Genomic DNA, 15309 nt, shown 5'->3' with positions numbered 1-15309 from the left:
TCTATGGCTTAATAAGGCGAACATCCCACTCCTGGGCAAGAAGGTTGGAGACTATGAGACATACTGGATTTGTTCCAACATAGAGCAGAGAAACAAAGCAATTAATCAATGAGACTACTAACATGTTTAAATGGAAATGATCCACAGCATAGTGAGGCTGAATTGCTCAAAATGGAGCCACAGATCATTAGGAAACAAGACTGAATAAGGCTTTGTACTACAGAAAACCTGACAATTTGTTATAATTCCTCCTTTTTGCTTCAAAGAGAATCAGAACTGAAATCATATTCAGGTGGTAAAATCTATATAGAACTGTTCATCTAAACAGTAAACCGCTCTATTTCAGTATCTCACGAATCAAGGGGTCAGTTTCCAGCTCAGTGACCGAACACAACAAAAACTCGTTATCTGAGAAAAAAATAATTTAGACAAAGTGAGTCAAACATATATGGAGGACACACTTCCAACAGCAAGAGTATTACTACTCCTAGTTTTACAGGCCACACGAGTATTTCAGGAGATGCTTCAACACAAGGATGCAGCAATCACACACCTGACATAATACTTTGAAAGCATTTGAAAACACAGGGTACAGATTCCTCACTTCTTACAGAGATGTAAACAGGCGGTGATAAATCAGGCATCTGTCTACAGGATTGTTGTGGATTCTGACTACAGTAATAAAGGCAGATCAGACTGTGCTACGCAACTGAAGATAACTTTCTAGTCTATAAGGCTGCTCTTATGAAGGAGGACCTCATCATTCAGAATTAACAATGAACATACTTGATAGCAGCTTGAGCAGAAAGTTATTTCAAAGAAAACTGGGAAGTTCTAAAGCTTGAGGAACTGACAGATCACTCTCTGAACTCAAGTAAAGCATTGAATTCTAATGTGTGAAATTATACTTTCAGTTCTTTGTGAAGGGCAATTTATGGCTTGAGCTTAGCATTGTTTTTCCACCAGCCTGTAACCTGCTATTCTTTTTTCTCTTCAGTAAAAAAGCAACAGGTTGACCAGAAACTCTGTGCAAACGCTTTTAACTCACATTTATCACACAGCACACAGATCTTCTGAAATCTAAACCAGTGAGCTCTCATTTTCACTCAAAGGCTGGGGAAAAAACCCCAACATTTTAAAGTCAAACAAGGGAGGGAGAGACACTCTTTTACTTACTGCTCTACTGAAGGGATGTTAGCTTTAGTTCCTAATACACTAGAGAAGCAATTGGTTTAATTATAATAATGTTCTAGTATATCTAAATGAAAAAGAGAAAGCATTCTGTGAAAGCAATTGAGGAAACAACCAAATCTGTAGATTTCAGTCCTTGTTAAGGAGAAGTACTCCAAGTACCATTTAAAAAAACAGATTCCTTTGGAAACAATGTAAAGTACAGCCACATCTGGATGAAGAAAAAACATTTTAGAAAACACAGCAACCTGATTCCTGTACTGACATTAGTTTACAAAAGATCCCTAAAGCAAGGAGACCGAAATCCTGGTTTCCACAAATATATACCTTTTCAATGAATAGCCTGAAAGGAAAAGAACAAAATTTGCATTAACCAACCTACCCATACAGTAACTACCCTGGATCGAATCACAAGATCAGGCAACCGAAAGCCGAAACCCTCTTGTGACTACAACTGCACACTCATGAGGGTAGTATTTAAGAATTAGAGGAATCACTTTTTTTATGCCTGGTTATTTCACCATTGAGACCACACTGTTCAGCATAACTATCTATTTCATGATGAGGTGCACACCACACATATACCTCACAAGGATGAAGTTAATTTTTTACTTTGCTACCCGGACAGTGTTAAATGTGATTTGGGCAAAAACATCAGCGTTGGAACTGAAACTTAAAGAAGAGCATACCACATTTTAAAAACAAAGTCCAATTGTTTAAATAAATAAATCAATCACACAGGTGACTACCAGATATCTGGACCTCCACATGATATATATTTTTGCAAAGTGTAGATCACCTAAATATACTGTAATCAGAGTCAAAGGAAACAGCTTTTCTACAGAAAATATATTCGTGCCATTAACGGTAACTGCTATAAGTAACCATTACATGATTTTAACTCCTAAAAGCTAAGAAGAACTTTAGGTATGCACTACAGACAATGAATTACCTGACTTTGGTTTAAAAAAAAACAACAACAAAAACAAACAAACAAATAACCCCCCCCAAAAAAAAGCAGGTGGAAGGTTTCTTAATTGTCTTTTCCTCACAAAATATTTTCTAAGTAAGCTAACAGAATCAGCCCTTGCTTAACAAATAAACTACAATACTGAGCTGAAGTTTCTCCATAGGCAGGTTTAAGACCCTTCAGCAGGATGTGCAGACATCCAAAGTTTAAGTACCATCACACTGAAATGTGTCTAGCTTTGGTGGCAGAACTCATCCAGGGCAGGTAGCTTACAAAGGAGTTATTTCTATTTTGCACTGAGTGTTCAGATAGCAGTCAGGTAAAGAGAGAGGGGGAGTAAAGCTGCCCTTTTGCAAGACTTCCCCATCATCTTCAGGACTGCTGCAGTTGCCTATAACCGGTTCCCCATCTACTCTTTAGTAATAAGCTAGAGGATTCCTCAAGTATGCCTGTAACTGTAACCTCAGATGCCTTACAAGTGTTAACCCATCAGATACCACCATATTTCTTTTTCCTCTCACAACCATATCAAGTCTCCTGTTATTACCTGAGTTACCTGAAACAAATTACAACTGCTATTTCAAAAGTAATCATACTGAGATTCTCAAATACCTTGTTCTGTTTTCTGTGTCAAAGACAGAACATACACAATGATTATGAGAAAGAAATAAGGGACAAATACAGTAACCACAAATCCAAAACATGGCTGATAAGCACAGAATTCTCAATAGTGCCTTAATGTGTTTTTAGAAGGTACTTACCTAAAAAATTAATTACAGAAAAGTTGAAACCAAACCTAAACCTGGGGTCTAGTAAGACAGGCATATTTAACTGCTTATTTAACAGCACAGGAGTAGGCTTCTCAGCCCAGGAATCTGTAAGCTGTTAGAAATGTCTTTGGTAGACATGCTTGATAGCAGTCCTCAGGCTCAGGGCTTGAGGCATCTTAATTGTGGAGAGGCAACTGCTCCTGACTGCCACCGATCTCCAAACTCAGCAGGAGCCAGGAGCTCTGGCCTCTCACAGAGAGGTTTGACTAACAGGTGGGTGGCAGCGTTACAACCCTGTCAAAAGCAAAACTTCCAAGTACTAAGTGATATCTACTGGGATATTTACCATCTCATAATCACAAAATAGTTGAGGTCATAAGGGACACCTGGAGATTGTCTAGTCCAACTCCTGCTCAAAACAGGGCCAGCTAGAGCAGGTTGCTTAGGGCTCTACCAGTTCAGTTTTGAGTATCTCCAAGGCTGGAAACTCCACAACCTCCCTGGGCAACCTGTGCCAGTGCTCAGTCACCTCCACAGAGAATAAAGTGTTTCCTGATGTTCAGTGGGAACCTCTTGTGTTTTAGCTTGTGCCCACTGCCTCTGGTCCTGTCACTGGGCACCACTCAAGAGCCTGGCTCCATAGCTTTTGCACTCTCCCTTCAGGTACTTGAAGGCATTGATAAGATTTTTCCCCCTCAGCTTTCTCTTCTCCAGGTTGAACAGTCCGAGATGTCTCAGCCTTTCCTCATATCAGCAATGCTCCAGACCCTTAATCATCTTTATAGTGTAGTGACAAGGCAGCCTGGCACAACTCAACTTCTTAAAACATTTATTTGCTGAGGCTGAGATCAAGAATACCATGCTGGACGTTACTACTGCAGGTCAGCGTGTTTCAATCAGCAGCACAGCTACAGATAGAAGAGACAGAATTTTTACTGCTGAATATTTAACAAAAAGTTTAGCACTTACTTAATGGCTTCACACATGTCCAGTCCCATTTTCACACAATTCTTGGCATGATTTTGAAGAGATATAGGTAGTCCAGAAACACAGTAATAGCAGTCACCCAAGATTTTAATTCTCATACATTCATTTTCCTGCAGGAAACAGCAAGGCGAGATGGTAACTTTCAACTTGAATTACAAAAATGAAGGGTTACTGTAACAAAGACTGACTTAAATGATATTAGCAATCATTCTACTTAAGCTTGTTTCAGTAGAGAAGGATTTGACTTGCTAAAAAAGAACTGCTGTCAGAGAGTTTTGTACGGATGATTCCTCCATCTGTTATGCTCCTTAACGGTCAAAATCAGGAAGTTCACTGCAAAGCATATTATCTGCAGTGTTGTTCACACCTTAGATTAAAGAACTGAGCCAAAGTATCACGTACACAATCTAAATAAAGCCTTTTTGTTTGAAATATGAAATCAAAAGACCTACCCTTCCACATTTACATCTTTGAAGATGCACTAAGCAATACTTCGGGAAACTAGCAATCATAACCTTACTTCTATCTTTTGTACTCTAAGGCAATGTAAAGATTTTCTTTTTTTTTTTAACCAATACTGGACAATAGTTTTTAAACTAATAAAAGACACAGAAGAGTTATATCTATTTTAGTGTTTCTGATTTCACCTTCATACACAGCATGAAGTTTGATGTAATTTTTATAGAAATGACAGCTAAATAAATGGAAGAAAATCTTCTGATTGTATTTGAATCTTTTCTTGAGTAATCAAGAGGCTGTGGTCAGTAATTAAAACTGCTTCGATCAATATTGTCTCTCCAGTCTCTTAAATGCTTTTTCAGAGATGAGAAAACTGACTGTATCAGTTTTCTATCTTGAGTATCTTAACTCTTGCTATTGTAAAAATAAATCTATTTAAAGAGCTATCATCTGCCATTAAGCTTTATCAGGCTCCATGAGTTGTCTCTATTGGTCCTTTTAGAGAGAGCTATCTTGGGTTTCAAAGATTGTCACACTGGCAGAAACACACTATTGCACTCAGACCAGAGCCAGATTTTTTCTTCATATGTTTCAAGTCTAATCTTCCTGCCAAAACCTCGGAAACCTGAAGGCAGAAGCATCCCTGTGAAGAACACATATTTTAAGGATTACTTTCTTATTTAAACTAAGAGTAGCAGCCCAGTAGAAACCCACCTTTGCAATCTGATCAAACTTTCCGAACAGCTCATTTAGCATGTGCACCAATTCCCCTGGCGAGCAGTCACTGGCCAGGCGAGTGAATCCCACAATATCAGCATACAAGATACTACAACAGAAATGAACAGAAACTTGGTCACAGTTCCCTTCTGCAGAACTCAGATTTATTAATCAACAGCAAAACCTGGCAGCAGGCATCCTGGACTTCACAGAAAAGCCGCTGCTAAATGTAGAGCAATAAATATATTTAGAGGTAAAACTACATTTAACTTTATAGGCACTACATTTATAGGTAATATATACCTATATTTACCTTTATAGGTATTACCTTTACAGCTATACCTATATTTATAGGTATTCATAGGCACTCTATACCTATATTTGTTACAGTGTATTCAAAAAATAGAAACCTTTTTCCTACTCGCAAATTTGCAGTATAATAATGGCAATTATTTCAATAAACATGTTTATTATCAGAAATTGTTTAATAACTTTTTATCATTGTAGACATTTTCTGTCTAGATATACCTGTCAGTGATATGCGGCAAGGAAGTCTTTGTTTACTTGTAATTCAGACCAATAAGTCCAAGCTTGAATGCTAAGATATTCAATCCATACACTATGCTTCTATTCACCAATTCATAGAATCAGGCTAAGGAAAAAGTATTTGTGCTTGCAAGTGAACATGAACTTCCTCAAAAGTCCTGCAATACTTGCTTAAAAAGAGTAATTTCTAAGAATGTCATTCAAAGTAACTTGTCCACTCAAAAAAAAAGGCAAAACAACCTGTAAAGATGAAAGAATACCTGAAATAAATGGTGAATTATTTTCTAACTTCTAGAACTTTATAATTAATAAATAATTAGATTTGTTAGCAGAATATTTTATCTCAGGTACTATGTAAAATGTACATGTGACACAGCTGCTTCTATTTACATTATATAAAACCTGAGAAATTGCTCCAGTTAAGAAAATTGCAAATTCAGAATAATACAACTGACACAAATTACAATTTTGATTTGGTACTTTAACCTGAAAAATTAAGACATTATGAAGAAAGCCTGTTAATGCATGGCTTTTTCTAAACAACTCCTTTGTATTATTACCTTTGTTGCTCTTCTGGAACATGGAATTGTTAGCATTTGATCAAATTAACAGATACTAAACATAAGCTTTTTGAAAAACACATTAAAACGATTATTTTCTAAAATGCTGCCGTAACACTTCCTTTTCAAATTTTTTCTGAATGTTGTTGATACATTTTATTACTGTACAATACCTTACATTGGTGTGCCGTTTGACATACAAATTGTGGAAGTTGTTGGTGTTTTCCAGCTGGCCTGCCTTGGGACCTTGTAACCTCTGAATGATCTCTGCTTTCATTTCCATGGCAATGTGAGCAGGCAGTAAAGAGAGTAGAAGACGCTCCTAAAATTTAAAACAAAATATCTACAATTTCTTTAAGGACAATGAAATTAGCATGGAAGCAATCCTGTGCAAGGCATATGCTATTATCAGTACCTTGGAACATTTTAATGAGGCTTGCACTCAGGCATTTCCCTGGTATGGCCTCCAAAATGAATCAGTTCCTTGAAGAACTTGACAGAGATATACACACATTTCCAAGTAATACCTAACTTCTTCAAGGTTTTGTGTATATTACAGAAAGCTTAAGCTAAACTTAATGTCTGAAAAAGTTACGTACAGTAATCTATTCAATATCTGAGTAGGATGCAGGAAATAAAAATTAGCAAATAAAGCAAGAGCTGGAAGGACTGTTCAGAGAACTTCAGGGACATGCAGTCCAATTCAGACAAGAGTATGCTAAATCATTTTTAAAAATGTATTTTAAATGTTCAGTCATATTTTTAGCAGTTGTTAAACTGAAAATGCAAAGATAAAATCAGGACACAGAACATATTGAAAATGTCAGACTTTTGCAGAGTATTTTGATACTGAGTCTCCCTTTACTTTAACATGGCATTTGATAATCTAAAGTTTTTTTGAAAATATTAACCTAAAAGGAAATCAGATATTTTTTTAAAAACCCTACATATTTTTCTTTATCTTTCGCTGGTATTATACTCATGCTCTTCTCCTTGCGAAGCTCTCTTACATCAGTAAATTTTAGTTCCACCCATTTTACCTGTGACAGCTTTTCATCAAGTTCCTATGTCTCTGGAAAACCGGATCAACAAGGGAATAGCTAGAACTTTGAAAAAAAACCCCAAACACCGCCTTCCTCCTTTGATCATACTCCACCTCAAAACTGAACAGGAATTTCCCCATTTTCTCGTAGGCAGAGTGGAGAGGCTAATTCCAGCTAAGAACAAAAACTAGCACCTTGAACCAGTGAGAAAGGGGAAGGCAGCTATAAAAGCCCATGACAGTGTCAGAAAGAGAAACAGCTATGCCAGAAAAGGTGACCACCTCAAAACATGTGTGGTCTGCGGGTGTCACTCACAGTGATGTATTCCCTTCGGTTCACAACGTGTATTTTTGCAGAGTTTGCAGTTCTATTCATGAAGGTACCAGAAGAAGTGTAACCATCAATGCAATGCTTTGCCTGGGATAATTATTCCTGCTCAGGTCTAATGACCTTGAGTAGAGCATGGCAGTAACAGGGCTATAGACTCTGACACTTACAGCTACCTTGGCTATCTAGCTCTGTCACGGATAAGGAAGACTTCTCAATCCTCATAATATTTGTGTACCTGTAAGCATAGCACTAACTTACATGAGGCCCTATGAAACTGATCCTGCACACCATTTGTAAAAAAACTATTTCAGTCAATCAAATTATAGACAGAATCTGGCTTTGTTACTAAGTAATATCGAACTAACCTTTTTCCTTCTTTTTTTTTTTTTAAATTTGGTGAGATGTAAAAATAATTTTGATTCACATACATATGGACTGCTCTTTATTTTGCATACTAAGGCATATCACATAAACAGTAAATTGAGCCATGAAGTAAATATTCAAGGTAAAGCACACCTGTGCCTAGCCTGACTACAGGAGGCAAGAATAAAATAAAAAACGTACTGTTTTCCTCCAGAAAGGATCTCAGATTTGACACATTGTAACTGAGAAGAATACATCCAATTGACTTTTCATCAAAGTGTTAATGTGGCTTTATTTCTTAAATGCAAGATTAATTTAGTATGTTTAGGCATTTTAGCAAGCACACATCCAAGAGGCTTATGTATTTTCATTTTTAATGTAATCCACTGGTCCTTGGTGGAAGTATTTTGCTAACTTAGAAAAAATGCCTGGAAAACCAGTGGATTTTTTTTCCATAATGAAAGCTTACTGCTCTTTATCTAACAGAAAGGTTGCTGTTTTGTGATGTACAGGATGGGTCAGCACTTGTCAATAATTATCATTAAATATTTATCAGAGGTGGGTGCTCTTAGCTGAAATTTTACACCACTGTGCTCCTGTTGTACCATGGCTGGTAAACGCAACCTAGTTCACTTTCTTCTTATGACTCTGTTATGATTCCAGACACGCAGTGCGGCAGACGCTCAATGTCCAGGTTACTGCTTATGCTTTTGAAACCCAGAGAGGCTGGCAAAAGGTCAAAGAGAAAAGCACAAAAGTTTTCAAGAAAGCAATAGAAAAAGCAATAGAAAAAGTTTTCATAGGAAGCAATGTGAAGTCAACTACAAGCTAAAGAATCATAAGAGGAAATGGAAATCAGAATGCCTTAATTCTGTAGGGAACAGCAGGAGAGACAGGATATTTACCCTTTTTTCTTTCCAGGCCAGACCACTATTCCATTCTGCTTAAACATCCTGGTGAAGCTGTTCACCACACCAGAACTTCCCTCCAAAGAATGTTTTCCTTCCATTTCCATTGTGCAGAAGAGAACGTTACAACCAGAGGTGGCTTTAGAGAACTGCAACTGGTGAAGCACACTGTCATGCCCAGCTACACCTAAATGCTCCAGCCACCCTCTCCATCACACAGGCTGCGAGTGCTCACACTTCAATCCTGAAGTTACCACTTGTCTGATAATATGTGTTATCAAGTCACATATTATGTTTCATGCAGGTTGTTAATTTTGGTTTCTTTCACTGAAAGGCAATTGTGAAAGAAGCTCAATCTCAAATATTTATGAAGACCATGGCTGGGCTGGTCAGCTAGCCAAATTTGACAGTTTTCATCCTTGGAGGGGTTTGCTCATTGTTCTGCCCCTGAGAACTGCTCTCCAGTTTATTGTGACTGACACACATTCACTGGGCTAAGTATAACTTCATATATTTTATATTGTCATTAGTATTGACATTGGTTTTGCTGTTTCATGAAATTTGTTTTCATTTCAACCCATGGGTCTCCTTTCCTTTTCCCAATTCTCCTTCTCAGCTGGGGATGGGGTCACTGGGTGAAAGAAGAACTGCTATAGTTTAGCCAGGGATGTGGGCTTACTGAAGACAGAAGTAGACAGAGAAGTCAGTCTCAGAGCTACAGTCTGTAAGAAAAAAGTCAAATTAATTCTGAATGCAGGTCAAGATGCAGCATCTAGAAGTTTTCAGACTGACAATAACAGCACCCACTTATGGTGAAGGAGAAAGTGCTGTGCTATGGCAGTAATGAAAATCCCCTCACAAATGTCTATCCCTGAATTATTACCAACATGACCTTACAGACAGCACATGTGATTCATGCACAGAAGACTATTTCCTGACCATCTGTGTTCTCTGGCCCTATGCTTCCCCCTCATCACTCAAATCACTTGTACCCAAGATCTTTAAGTCCTAGAGCTAAAAGACAGTACACAATCCATACTGAACACAACATTATAGTGTCTTTCAATACTGTAGGGATAAGTACTCCTATCTTCTTTGAACAAGTCCATCTGGACCCCAGTAGGTGGCTAGCAAGTAGTTACCTTCCCTGGATTCTCTATCTGAGGATTTTCAGTGTTATCTGTCAAACTGTTACTTGAGTTTCTGTTCTCTCAGACTCTCACATCCAAGCTGATTTCCTTGTCAGAATTTTCCCTGAATTATACAGATGACTTCAGCAGTCATTCCCAGTTACTCATCACTCCCCTGAAGCTTGATAAACTCTACATGTTTGTTTGGCTAGAGTAAGTTAGCATATCTCAGCTAAAGATCATAGCACTGTGTTGGTTTTTGCAAGGTGGCAATTGCATTTGCAGTATGTTGCACAATGGAGGTCGTGCTGTTTTTATGCAGTAAGTAAGCAAAATATCTTCAAATGCCTGCTACAGTATGTTTTCTTAAGTGCATATTTCACAAATCAAACTTCTTGGCCTGAGGCAATAATGCTTTATTTATTGTGCATTCCTGTTTTGTTATGTAAACTACCAATTCTGATTCGCTCATTTGTACAAGACTACATAACAATCAACTCTTTACCAAAGCATAAATAAGTCTAAAAATTTATGGATTTAAAGGCCAAATATTCTTCCATCTAGTCTGATATCTTGAATAATACAGAGAATAGAATGTCATCACAGAGAAACATGGGTATTCTGATAGGGCTCACTACATTAAAATTAGCTTAAGTGGCTTACTCTCAATGGAGAAAAACTGTCCTTCAAGGGAATTCATAGAATCTAATACCAATTTCCTGTAGGGGGCAAGTCTCTCTCTCTCTCTCTGTGGTCTGTAGAGCGAACTGCAGGTCCAAATTTTAGTCTTACTAAAAGAAACGTCCCTCTTCACTGTTGAGCTTCTGATGTTGAAGACGACTTCAGAAAAACTACATATATGTAGATCGATAAAGGATTATACAGGCATTCTACAGGGATATTTTTTGTCCCTTACAATGTCATTTAGGGCACTGAATATTGAATTCTACTTTTCTGTGGGTTGAGTTTTGTTTCATGTTCCTGTGGCATATGTCATCTATTTAGCAAGTTTGACAAACCAGGTCAATAAGGCAGCAGCAAGGGCTCTAGAAGCAATTTGCCTACACATGCATCCAGCTTCACAACAAAGTTTACAAATAAACATGGAAAAAATAAAATTTTCAGCTACCCTTGAAATGTATCAAGAAATAACCGACAAAAAAGGAATCTTGTGATTCCTGATCACACAGTGGTGAATCATCCATGTGGCTGATAGAGATGGTGAACAACAGGGTACTTGTTTGGCAAATCGTGGTACCGTTTACCCAGATGTCATGCACATGCTCTTAAATACACCTACTAGGATAAACACCTGTAAATTGTTTTTTCTTAAAGCTAACTTGGACTCCTAACTGGGAGGGGAGATGGTTTTTAAAAATTAGGCACTATTATCCGCTTAAATTTAGCCTATGTTAGTAACGTCCACCAACCTTATTACTTCTACTGAGACCAATAAATTGCATTTTACTCATACACACCAAGGTAGGTATTCAATCTTGATTGCAGAGACATTAAGAGATGGAGAATTCATCAACTCCTGAGCTATCTGTTATAGTGCTTAATCAGCTGAACTGTTAAAAACTGTTAAAAATGTGTTCTGTACTTCTTACTTTGAAGTCTTGGTCCTATTATATCTTTCTCAGCTCAAGATTAATATCCGCAATCTTTTCCCTGTAAACACTGATCAGATAACTTAATTTTCTTTTTGATCAGGTAAACAGACTTACCTCCATAAATCTCCTGCTCGTATGTATTTTTTACACTCTCTCCTCTAAATCCTCAACAACCTTCAAACATTTTTTAGAAAGCTCATTTGACACAAATCCTAACATTGTGCTCCAGTAAACAAACAGACACACACATACCCTCCTCCCTTATTGCCCTCAATATGTTCATGACTTACAGTGTGCAACTTTCTACTGCAACATCTCTGGAATTCCCTGTCTGCTACGGTTCCAAAATCTTTTTCAAAGTTGCAGCCTTCCAATTTTCTAGCTATGACCCATACTCTTCGCTTTTAGAAAGACGACTTTCCAGACAGTCTTGATGAATATAGTTCGTAAAGTATTCCATATTCCTCACTATCAGAATAGTATGTCTTTTCTGCAATAAATGATTGTCTGTGATTGTCTTCATGTATCTCCTAGATCATTAATAAAAAATACATAATAGCATAAAGGTTGAGAACTGGTTCTTGCAGAACAGGACACACATGCCAATTCATTGAACATCTTCACTGACAATTTCCAGTTACCCCACTCAACATCCATTAGACCCTGCTCTTTTGATGGGGAGCAGTGTCAGTACTTTTAATCAGGATGCCCAGCATCATCGCATCAAATATGTAATTGAAATCTACTGCTTTTGGAAAGTTACTTAACCCAAACTTGTTCCGTATTAAAAACTGAAGAACATTTCCATATGATTCTATTTCCTACAAAGTTGTTGAGTACATCACTCTATTTCTTTCCAAATACAAAACCATTATAGCAGCATCTTTTATTTCATACAGATTGTTTATACTCCTCTAATGTAGTGGCAGCCCGTTTCTTTGTTAGGATGGCTTTTTTCCTGGAATACTTCCAAAATGCTGTCATTGACCTTGACAAAAACAGGCAAGGATTTTTCCTGACATCTAGAAGTCTCTTAGGTATCACAATTTTCATCATATTGTACTGGTTTTTTACATATCTAATTGCTACTTTTGCTTTCACTCGTGGCTAGTACAGGCTTTAAGCCACAGCTGACATCTTTCCTGATGACAGAATTATGAACTCTCGTCTGTTCATTAACAGCCTCCTCAAGGGCTCCTCACTGCTAGCAATATTCACCTATGCTTTTTTTTCCCTGTGGAAAACGAGTTTTTTCAAATCTCCAAGCACAGCGCTGTAATACTTTTTATCTTCACGATCCTTCAGGTGACACTTCAAGGCTGGCAACGCCAGGAGCTGATATCAAAACCAGAAAATCCATACACACAAGCAGAATGAGAGCACCATCCTCTCGGTCCTCACTACTTCACCAGCCATGGGATGCAAACTCCCTCATGAAGATGTCTTGCAGAAGACAAGCCGCAAGTGTCTGGGAGCTGCTCCAGCAAGAAAGGGAGCCCTGAGTGGGGTCTGCCAGTGGGGCAAGCCCAGGTGGGCCACCAAGGGCCCAGGTCACCAGCCCAGACAATGGTGATGAGACATGTCCACCCAGGTGCCAGGTCTGCACCAGGGCCAGGATGAGGCCCAGGAGGCCCGGGAAGTCAGTCATAGATCGGGGATGGTGGCCGGGGCCGGACCAAGGGGCCCGTGGCCAGGCACAGGCGTGGCGGTGGTTTCACGGGAGCTGAGGCTGAGGCCAGGCCGAGTGGCAGAGCCGCAGCTGAGGAGCAGCTCCCAGCAGAGGGGCCGGACGGGGATCTGCCCCCGCGGTGCTGCCCGGGAGTCTCTGCCCAGGTCAGAGGGGCTGCCCTCCCCGCGCTGGCCCCGAGCTCCAGCCAGGCCTCCAGGAGGGGCCGAGGTGTCTTCAAATCACTTTGTAACATCAAAACACCTGTGGCACAACTTGCTCACTTAGCAAGAATGGTACAACCAACCCAGGCTTTCAACAGGAATACACATACTGGTTTTCATTCTGCACCCTCAGTGTGCCCAGCTCATTTGCTGCTGAGTAACTGTGCAAGTGTACAGCTAACATCCAGACAGTCACCTTCATCTCCAAATAATACTAAAGCTACGTGGAAGCACCGCTTCACTGCAAGAGTTTCAGTGCATGGGTCTGAAAGCTCATTTAAATGCACAGGCTCACCACATATTTGGCAAAGACAAATTCCTTCAAGGAACCTAGGGGATGTTTAATGTTTATGCATAGATTACAGTTTGCATATGCAGGCTATATATGACTAACTTTGCAAATGAGGTTTTCCACACCTTCAGAATACGTGCCTATCTTGTGGTTCAAGAGATGAATCACCAAACAGCAAAACAATAGAGTAAAAACAAAACAACGACACACGCAGCCAGAGGTGCCTAATTAATTGACACAATTTCAAGGTTTGTTTCTGTCTGATCCTGTTAACTCTTGCTTTAAGTTTTATATATCTCAAGATCACTGCTCAATAGACAGAAGCAGCATTTTGCAAAGAATCTGTTTGATGAGATTAACATGCTTATTACTATATCAGCCTTTAATAACGGTGAAGTACTACAGTGCTGGCATTTGCTCATACGATTTTTAAACAATAAACCCTTTAACTCCAGTGTATCTCATTTCACATTTTGCTGCAAAGAGTTTCATGTTATTTTTTCACTAGAAATGAATAAAACCGTAAGCAGCTCTCTTCATTCTTTCCTTTTTCCAAACCATCCATGGGACATGTAAGGGAAGATATTCAAGAGTACCACCTGGAAGCTATCTATGCAGCCCTTTCCCCAAAGACAGAGGTTTCCTGTTCAGCAGCCCAGTTTAGAGTCAAACCTTGTGATTGAAAGCATCAAATCCAGCAAAACCAAAAGCATTTCTAAGGCACAGCACTGCACTTAAGTTAGAGGATCATGTCCAAAGCACACTGACAGCAGGGCTCCTCCATGCTCTTCCAGTTAAGTGTGAAACTGGTTGTTTTTATCTCAGACTTTGCCTGCTGATGTTTTAGCCATCTGCTTACAGAATACCAACTAAGCATGCAAGAATGGATTTCTTTCTGTATTTCACCTGTAATTTTTTAATGTTTTATCAGATACCACACATTTGTGTGATCAAATATTAGTCACCACACAAAAGGAGGATCAAAACCAAGGATCAGCGACCCAACTACATCTGTCAGGAGCCCATAAACACTTCAAAGTGGGTCAGTCAGAGCAGTCAGAAGCAGGGCCAGACAGCAATAAATACAAATAAAAACTCTCAGTCTCTGCATTAGATTAGTCAAGAGTAGAGGTAGATAACCATCAGTTTGGCCCATACAACAGTCTGTTTAAATGGAGGGAGAAGTTTATTCAAGCAGAAGCTAATTCAAGAAATTTGTTTCAGCCCTGTATAAATGAAAAGTGAACCTACAGTAAGGATATGTCCTACTCCTTGTGAAACAGCAATGACAAATTTTAATGACGCCAACTGTATATTTTAACACTTTTTGTTCTGAGAAGCAGTAAGCATCACCATTCATTCAACAGCTCATTCCTAGCCTTGAAGACAGAGGAAGCTGACTCATCCTAGGTAGAAATCAAAGAACAAGCAGATGTCTGGAGGGTATACACTGTTACTGCATTCATAAAGCAGACCTTTTGTTTCCTTACAATGGTCTTAAATAAAAGGGAACAAGAATGATTTGCACTATATCTCTACC

At 38.8% G+C, this 15309-nt stretch overlaps 1 protein-coding gene across 1 annotated transcript in view; it reads right to left on the bottom strand.

Annotated features, from left to right (window-relative positions):
• ADCY2 (adenylate cyclase 2) overlaps positions 1-15309 on the bottom strand; it is a 225914-nt gene that overhangs the window by 73181 nt on the left and 137424 nt on the right. Inside the window, exons 5-7 of the mRNA XM_086468986.1 lie at positions 6374-6522; positions 5092-5203; positions 3901-4028 (exon numbers count right to left, since the gene is read on the bottom strand). Coding sequence (XP_086325112.1) covers positions 3901-4028; positions 5092-5203; positions 6374-6522 — 389 coding nt within the window. The remainder of the gene's footprint in view (positions 1-3900; positions 4029-5091; positions 5204-6373; positions 6523-15309) is intronic.

Source organism: Leptosomus discolor, chromosome 8 (genome assembly GCF_034619465.1).
Source record: "Leptosomus discolor isolate bLepDis1 chromosome 8, bLepDis1.hap2, whole genome shotgun sequence".
Lineage (NCBI taxonomy): Eukaryota > Metazoa > Chordata > Aves > Leptosomiformes > Leptosomidae > Leptosomus > Leptosomus discolor.
This window is presented reverse-complemented; position numbering and strand designations above follow the sequence as displayed.